We start from the raw sequence: 9,355 nt of genomic DNA on the forward strand, positions 1-9,355 counted from the left end.
GTGGTTTTACTGGGGGGCACAATATAGTGGTTGGTGAGTGACTTGTGCATATTGTAGACGTTCTGCATGTTATGAGTGAAGCTTCTTCAATTAAAAGATCGCTGGTGAGGCTTGCAGCAGTTGTAGTTTTTTTGCTTTGCTGGTTGTGGGAGAGCAAACAGTACTAACGAGCTTGTAAGAACAGATACTGTAGGCAGGCAAGACTTTTTTTTTTTGAGGGGGATGTGGGTGACTAGAGTCTATTGAATTTCTGCCACTTCCAGTAACTCATCCCTACAGAGAGGTCAGTCAAAGTAAACTCATATTGTTTTACCAGGACTTCTTTAAGGGTCAGTCTGGCAGATACTGTAGAGCAACCACACCCGCTACAACATATCTTATTCATCCCCTTCAAGACCTTGCACTTGTAGCTGTTGTTTCCTTGCATTTAAATACAGGAGTATCTTATTATCGGGGGTACATCTACATGTGCACTTTAATGTGTATTAGCCTATTTTAATGCACATTAAAGCATCACTTAAAATGTGCTTTTTACTTAATACGCATTAAAATAGGCTAATGCACATTAAGTGTCATGTTTAAAGCATGCTTTTTAGTGAATGCGCATTAGGCCAGGCTAACGCACATTTTCCTAGTACCTCAAAATAGAGAGTGTGGAGGCTGCTCTGATGCACTGTAATGACGGATTACAGATTAATCAAATTTGCAGATTAATCAGGTTTGCAGATTGAGTCGGCTGGAGCGTGGTAATTACCGTGCTCCAGCAGCCTCCTGCACCTTGTGTATCAGTATCCCTGCACTTCAAAATGGTGGCAGGGCACTTGAACTAAAGCTTGTTAAATGAACTTTAGTTCAAGTGCTTCCATCACCATTTTGAAGCGCAGGGACGCTGATAGACAAGACACTGAAGTGCTTTAAGTAGATCAGTTCTCAAAGCCACTCTAATTAAAGTGCCCCCACCCACCCGTGGAGCATGTGTAAATATGCCCGGAGATATTAGATTTAATATGTATTAACTAAAGCCTGTTAATGCACGTGTAGACGTGCCCTGGCTGAAGACAGCATTTGCTTGTGTCCCCCCTCAGACCAGGGCACCTGTGACAGTGTTAAACTAGCAAGTTCAGTCTCCTCATGAGAAAAGGCCATTTCATCACTCAGGAGGTTAAAGAGGAGTTAACTTTTGCATCTTGGGTTAAACCTGCTCTGCCTTTATTTAACCCGTTGGGTGAGTAATGCCATTTTTTCTGTGTTTCTTCCCCATCCCTGCAGCCTGTTCCACGAATCATGGTGCAGTCTGCCAGTGTCGATGCCAGCGCTGTGAAGGTAAAGCAGGTAGGCACGCTGCAGGGCGCAACAGCGTTGGTTGCTTGCGGTATCGTGGCAGGGAACGAATCGAGGTGGCGGACAAGCTGTGTGCAAAGGCCACTTACGGTATCATTACCTAAAACCTGTTGCACGAGTTTTGTTTCTTCTCTTAGACCATGAATTGCAGTGAAGGTTGCCCTGTTGTCCCAGGTGCTGTTCAGTTTTTTTCCCTTTACTTTGCTTGTGACACTTTTGAATTTGAAAATCTTACTAATCAGGATTGCATTAGTAGCAAAAATAAGAGCTTAGCTCTCTGCTGCAGCTTTAAAAGGCAAATTGCTAGGTGAAATGTTTTCTATAAGCAGGACGTTTCTTCTTCAAGTATCCCTTATTTTGAGTGGGGGGTTTTTTTGCTTAATTCTTGGTTTTACATTTCATCCCAATTCATGATATTGGCAGGAAAAAGGCTAGCGCTAAGCTGGAGAGAAAATAGACTCTATGATCTCCCACAGTTCAGCAAAACTTCAGTCTTCTGAATAGCAAATCAGTTTTCTCCCACTGTGCTTTTATTGTCTTAGCAAAATGTGTGTTATCTTAAAGCTTATTTTAAAAGGAAAGCCCAAAGAAGGAACAGAGCTCCAAAATCCACGTGTATAGCAGCTCCCCCTTCTCCTCCCCTTTAGGAGCTAAAAATATATTTTAATCAACCGTACCATTTTCAGAAACTTGTCTCTCGCATTTTACTCAGACCCTTTGAGTCTGAAGCTCCAGTAATTCAATCAGATTCCTCTATCTGCAAATGCCACTTATTTTGTGTAGAAAAGTCTCCTTAAAGGGGGGGAAATGTCCTGTCACTGCTTCCAACTAGACTGTACGAAACACTAAAAGCTCATGTGAAGAAAAATCTGAGGGAGAGGTCTGGAGCATGGTAGTGTAGGTCTTTATCCTCCTCTAGATTATGGACCATTTTTAAAGAATCATCCCTTACAGTTTGAGGGGGAACAGTTCATTTGTTCGCAGGAAGCTGCTGGCTGTACTCATTGAGCATATGGCTGGTGGAAAGAGATGTCTGTTGTTGGCATTTCGGTTGCTACGTATCTGCAAATAACATAAATCCAAAAACTAGAGCTAATTTCTTTCCCCAGCAGTTGTTAATTTGGAGCAGAGATCAAAACTGCAGGTTGACTTGTTAGCAAGTAAAATATGTATAAGTTTGACCCACTTCCAAACCCCTTCCTGTGTCCTCTTCCCCACTACCAGCTCCCCTAGCCCCTCCCCTGCCCCCAAAAAAAGATTTAAAGACATCCTAATCTTTTAGAGTACATGAGCTGGCAAAAGATATTGATCTATCGGATTTAGTAAACTTCACAGCCAAGAAATACATCACCAAAATGGGCTCTTAATCTCAGGAGGTGCAGTTAATTTCATACTCTGCAAGTGTGCGGGGCTGTGGAGGAGCGTCATTTGAAAACTGGGATATAAATGACAGTTTACTTGGAAACGAATGATTTATCAGTCCTGTGAGTTAAGCCAAATAACTGTAAGAGACTTATGGATCATGGCTGTTTCACATTTCAAATAAATCCTGCCGTTCGAGTGGCGAATGACCATTCCTGTAATATAAATAATATTTCAGTAAATATTGGGGGACATATTTCTTTTGCTGGACCCCCTTTTTTTTTTTAAATTAATGGAAGAAATGGACTGACAATCCCACCAGGGTTTTTCACACCGAGTGCAAACCGACAAGCACCTTGCAGCAGGGCAGACGCCTAGGGACATTCATAAGGCTGAGGCTGTGGTACTTCCAAAAGGCCCATATGTCAGCATTATGGCTAAGTACAGACAGTCAAACAGCCCAAGGCTGAATCGATTTGGTCTTCGCCGGTTAGTCTAAGCCGCGTAGATAGAACCAAGAAGCAAGTGAACAGGCTTTTGATTCTGGAAATGCAGCCACATGCAGTGGTCCAAACCAGAAGCCCGGGGGGCGCTAGAGCACGCCTGCCCGCTGAGCTGGGGCAGACGGCTTAGGCCCAGGCTAGCCCACCTACCCTGTGAGAGGGGGTGCAAAGCATTCTAGGATGCTGAGGGACTGTGAGAGAACTTGCATCTGGAGGGGATCGGGGACAGAAGTTCAGTAAACTGATGTAACCTAAATCAGTTAAGTCTGATGCTGCATCCATCCAGGTTCATCTTAAACCACTTTGGGCCATTTTGAAAGCAGTTTAAGTGCATTGAACTTCTGTTGTGTTCCAGATCTGAACCAGTTTCCAATCATTGATACCGATTTGTGTCATTTCTGTCCCTAGCCCAGGTGTTTTGAACAGTATAACTCCGTTCTCATTCCCATGCCCATGTCTTCTGTTTCAGACTAACCAAGAGGAAGGGGGGAAGCAACCGTTCGAAGTAGCCGTGCAATTTAGAGAGGCCGAGAAGGACCAGGAAAAGACGCCCAAAGTGCCTTCGCAGCAGCATACCACAGACTTCCAGGCACAGGACCCCCAAGAAGGGCCTCCAAGTCCCCTGAGCGAAGCCTCTAGCGGTTACTTTTCTCACAGCGTTTCGACAGCCACCCTTTCAGAGGCGCTCGCTGCAGGGAGCGATGTAATCATTCAGGCGGGTGGGCAGACACCCACAGCAAGTGACCTGTCACCTCCCGTCCCCATCACTCCAGCGATGACTGCTGCTGACGTGCCAGGGCAGACGGACACCGAGAACTGTCCCACTGTTAAGAGAGAGACTGTGGCCACTTCCGAGCTGAAAACTGCCCACGTAAGGTCTAAGGACAATAATGAAGTGAACAGTAACAGTGGCCTAAAATCCAAATCCTTACTCTCACCTGTGACTCCGAGTGAACAGCCGAATGATGCCTCCTTACCCACTGATGCAAAAATCTACTTTTCTACCTCCGCCCCAAAGAAGGAGCTGCTGCCCAAACAGCCAGTGACTTCACCAGCTGTGGAGTCAGTGGGGCAAGCTACCAGGAAAAAGGACCAGGCAAAGCCAGCCCCCGTTTCAGGATCGGGAGGCACCAGACCACAACTGCAGCCCGACCTCTCGTCCCAGCCCAGCACCATGGCTTCTCCATTCAAAATCCAGAAAGTCAGGACATCTGAGCTGAAGTCATTCAGCAGCATGCTGGGGGGAGACTCGGCTTGCTTGTTGAGCCCAGAGGAGCAGACGGAGGGAGGGAAGAGCACGCCAGCTTCTCAAGGGTCAAGCCACAATGGTGCAGAGATGGTAGATGAAAAACTGGAAGTGACTTCTGATTCTGAAGATGCCAATGAAATCCCAGAGTGGCTGAAGGAGGGGGAATACGTCACTGTCGGCACAAATAAGACAGGCACCGTTCGCTATGTTGGCCCAACTGACTTTCAAGAGGGAATGTGGGTTGGTGTGGAACTAGACTTGCCTTCAGGTAAGATGCACTCTGTGGCAGGTTGTGACATACTAAGTGTTTAACAGCCGGCGATCCCCATTCATTATAGGAGGTCCCACAATGAGCAAAGAGTCTGGGACTCTCTGAGGGATCGTCTCCACTTCTTCTCTTCGTGTTAGCTCTTCCAGGCAGACAGCTGCAGCTGGGGCAAGCATGCCCTGCCTACTTAGTCGTCTTCTGCTCTGACATCGCCGCCCCCCTCTTTCCAAACTTCCACCAACTCCTTGTTTATAGATTCATAGATATTAGGGTCGGAAGGGGCCACAGCAGGTCAACAAGTCCAACCCCCCGCCCCAGGCAGGACAGAGCGCCGGGGTCAGGTGACACCAGCCAGGTGCTTGCCCAGTCTCCTCTTAAAGACCCCCAAAGTAGGGGAGAGCACCACCTGCCTTGGAAGCCCATTGCAGATTTGTGTTTCAGTGGGCATGTCCACTTGAGCCATTTACTGTGGAGCTGACTCATTAGCTCTGTGGTAAAGCCTCAGCGTCTACACGTGCGGCCCTATTAGGCCGCAATAAACTAATAAATGCTAACATGGGGTAGCACTTGTAAACGCAAGTACTATCCTACAGCAGCGGCATTTAGTGCGCCACAGCACATGTGTAGATGCTGATGAGCTGGCTGGGGCACGAGGGTGCTTCAGTGCCTGCCTGCTGCCTAGCCCCACACAGGATCACCCTCCTAGCCCAGCCAGCCCCTTCGCAGCACACTGAGCCGGAGCAGAGCAACCCCAGGCTGGCAGGTGACCCCACAGGGCTGCCAGCTGGGGCTGCTCCGACCTGGCTCAGTGTGCTGCTGTCCATGATGCACGTTCAAATGCAGCGCCCGGGAGCAATAAACTCTGGCATGAACTGCACTGGAGTTTATTGTGCCATACTAATAGCATGTGTAGCACCCAGTGAATTGTATTTGAACAGCTAATCCTCCCCCTTACTTCCAAAGCCCAACAATAAGTCTATAAGCATGTGAAGAATGTCAACCCTACGGAGGGGACCCATGTAGCCCAAAGCTGCACGTGAGCAAAGGACCATTTAAAATAAATAGAAGCTGATGCGTCCTGAGTAACCGGTAGTCTGTGAGACGGGATCTCCCAACTGAACTGCAAAGCACCTGGTGGCCCTGGGGGGTGGCCCTCTTCCTTGGATCTCTCGAGTATTTTAACAACTTTCACAGCAGCAGGACGTGGTAACCAAAGTTGTCCTCCGGCTTGACGTGTGGCAGGTTAAGGTGCTCTACCTTGTAGCTGTGCCTGTATGGTTTCAGTAATTGGTTAGACAAGGATTTGCATGGGGTGGCATAGATAGCATCCTACCTGACAACCTCCAGATGACTTCTCTATCACTCGGCTTGAAGGCAAGCTTTCTGGTGAAGGTAAGTTGCTGTTCCTGCTGGGGGCCCGGTCATGTCTGGAGCAGATCCGGGCTGGCTGGTGTGGAAGTGAGATGGAGGGGCTCAGCCTGAGCTCTGCGAAGGAGGAACGGGTGTCATGGTGGAGTAGTCTTTGCTAGCACTCCTGAAGCTTAGAAACTCATTCCCCTTAGGACCATGGCAGCCCCGAATCATTAACAGTCCGCTGTGGAAAGGGCGCCTATCTTCTGTCCCCTGTCCATGGCACCCAGGCCCTTGAATGGATGGACGTCCCTTCTAGAGGTGGTTAATATACAGCTGGACCAGCCTTTCTCTGTTTTAGTTTCTCATCATCTCTGCTTTCCATCCATTGTCACTCATTTTGCTGGCACCCCTGTCTCCCTGTGAACAGGAGTGGGCTAACACAGGTCTTTTTCTGTGAGATTTTTCTGGGTGGTTTTTCTTCAAAGATGAGGTGAGGCAAAAGATCCCAGTCTTCCCCGGTCACACGGAGGCCTCTCAGCGAAGCAGTATTTGCTCTAAAAGTATCCAAAGATTTTCACCTTTGCAATAAGCCACTGCCTTGCCCTGTCAAGACTGATGCTGGGTAAAAACTAAACCAGATAAAGTGCTCTCAGATTACGCTGCTGAAAGACAGTAAAAGCTTACGTGTCCTGAGGAGCAGTCTGCGGCTCTGACCTCTCTCTGGTTCCAGCCCCAGCTCTCCGTCCTGAAAGAGTCTTTGTCCTCACTTTATTTTTCTTTTCTTTTTTCTTTTTTAAGCCCTTTTGCAGCCTCGTTTCTGTACGTTGGGGAGCTCACCTCCCTCCCCATGCCCTCTGGGTCTTGTATGCCATTCACATTTCTGGTGAATGCCCACCCAGCTGTCAAAGGAGGGGATCGCGCAGATGGTTACGCTGTTGGTTTGTGGATCACCCACCCCCTTCCGTCCGGGGAAAGCTGCATCCACGTGGAAACAGGCACGAGGATGAAGAAATAACTTCCAAGTTGCCAGACTCTCGAAACAGTTTTTCTGAAGGAAGTTCACATCTCTGCCATAAATTTTAGGTTAGGGAATAGGGAGAAAGAATAACTTGCCACAGCAAAGCCCAGACTGAGCCATCGGTATACAGCATCCGCGACCCTTTGGCGGCCGGGGGGGGCGTCACCGAGGACGGGAGAGCGTCAGCCAAACAAAAATGACCCCGTGGCTACGTAAGTGTTCAGACAAAGATCTGCTATAGTTCGCGGCAGTTGAAATCTGTCTCCTTATGGTGCCCAGGACAGTGCCTTTTGAGACTGAGTGGGAAGGATGAGGATAAAGGCAAATACCGGGATGTTCGGAGGTGCTAGCAGGATGGGTGCTGCAGCTCCCATTGGCTTCGGTCTGTCATTGACGCCGAAGATCAGGCCAAAAAGCTATTTAAAATAGCTTCTTTCCCCTCCCTCCAGAAGTTTTGTCTGTCACTGGCTGGCTGCACTGAATATTTAACATCTTGGCTGAGCAGAAAGAACTCCCTTGACTCGGTGGCGGAGGGTAGAGCAAAGCGACTCGCTTCCACCTTAATTGTCTCCATCACATAGCCACCTGGCATTCGTTTCTGCCTGGTACCTCTATAGTTTCGTTTGCCGGCTTTCAGGAACATGAGCCATGAAACCAGACGGTTCTTCCTGGATCATCGAGTCCAGTCTCCTCCTGTCTTAGGCAGCCATGTAAATGCGTCTCGTTAGAAAAGTGACACAGGTTAGTCGTTTTAAACAGCTTGGGTTTCCTGCCTCCCACAACTCCTGTTGGAAGACTCTTTGATCGCATCTTCTTCTGCTTTCCAGCCCGTATTTATTCTTATCCAGTTGATGCCCATTTGTTCTTGGGCCAACGTCATCTTTTAACTTAAATAGCTCTCTCCCCGCCTTGGTATTTCACCCCTCCGTGTTTTTATAGAGAATCTCCCTCCTTGGAGGTTTTTAAATCCCGGCTCGACAAAGCCTTGGCTGGGATGATCTAGTTGGGGAGGGTCTTGCTTTGAGCAGGGAGTTGGACTAGATGCAACCCCCAACGTCCTTTACATCCCTCATTTTCTGTGATTCTCATATTCTCTGTATTCATTTTGCTGGATTAAATGAGCCAAGCTCTCCTGGTCTCATCCTGTACAGTAGGTCTCCTGATACTCCCGCTATTCCTGTTTTGTTCCTGTTCTGGATAAAATGACTCAAATTCGCCTTTCTTGGGATGGGGGTGACCAGAGCTGAATGATGCTCCAGGTGGTCTCATCAACACCTCGTACCTCATTCGTAGGCATGAACATTTCCCTTTCTCCTTGAACACCTCAGCTGATGCATCCAAGGATCCGGTTTTCACAGCCGCATCGCATTAGTGACTCACCGTTATCTTGATAGACTAATATGCCTAAATCTGTTTTCTTCCTCTGTCCTTTCCAACCGCTGAGCTCCCAGCTTATAGCTGAAATTTTTATTAGTCCATAAGTGCATTACCTTGCGCTCTGTACTTTTAGCATGTCGTCTTGTGCCAAGACCTTTCATTTCCTGCCGCCCAATAATTTCCCTTTCAGCATGACATGTTGCTGTCTCCCCATTAGCACCTTCTTCACCTGTGTTTCAGTGCATGTGCCAGTCCTCATCTTCTCCAGTTTAACTAATACTTTTCATATGTGTTGCCTTATAAAATGCTTTCCTGGATTCTCGAGAGAGTAGATTGACTGCATCTTTTCTTGCTCAGGAAAGCAGCTTGCTCATGAGAGAGCGCTCAAATTAGCCACTCACAATCTACCTTAGATTTACAAAGTTGCTTTTTATCCTGCTTTTTCCTCCTTATCTTTAATTATTCTTTCCTTCAAAATTTGTCCTAAAGTCTTGCCTAACTGTAACTCTCAAACCGTTGAAGTGCCATGGTCGGTTGATTCGCTTATCAAGTCCTTTCTGATGACTGTCAAGATAGTACGTATCACAACACACCGCCCCTGGGGATTCCCAGAAGTGAAAGAATTAGCAAATATGGAGTAAACTCCATTTTTTTATAGCAAAAGGGACATAACTGCTCTCCTAGGTCAGACCAATGGTCCTTCTAGCCCAGTCCTTCTCCGACAGTGGCAGTAGTAGATACGTTCGAGGGAGTATTTCATAGTTTCATAGTTTCTAGGGTCGGAAGGGCCCTGAGCAGATCATTGAGTCCGACCCCCTGCCATGGCAGGAGAGAGTACTGGGGTCAAACGACCCCAGCAAGGTGTTCATCCAACCTCCTCTTAA

The 9,355-nt window shown here is 47.7% G+C and overlaps 1 protein-coding gene across 1 annotated transcript in view; it reads left to right on the forward strand.

Moving 5' to 3' along the window:
* KIF13B (kinesin family member 13B) overlaps nt 1-9,355 on the forward strand; it is a 174,479-nt gene that overhangs the window by 160,142 nt on the left and 4,982 nt on the right. The window contains exons 38-39 of the mRNA XM_019537197.1: nt 1,270-1,332; nt 3,676-4,723. Of these exons, the coding sequence (XP_019392742.1) occupies nt 1,270-1,332; nt 3,676-4,723 (1,111 nt within the window). The remainder of the gene's footprint in view (nt 1-1,269; nt 1,333-3,675; nt 4,724-9,355) is intronic.

This window comes from Crocodylus porosus, unplaced genomic scaffold, assembly GCF_001723895.1.
Source record: "Crocodylus porosus isolate Cpor-Errol unplaced genomic scaffold, CroPor_comp1, whole genome shotgun sequence".
Lineage (NCBI taxonomy): Eukaryota > Metazoa > Chordata > Crocodylia > Crocodylidae > Crocodylus > Crocodylus porosus.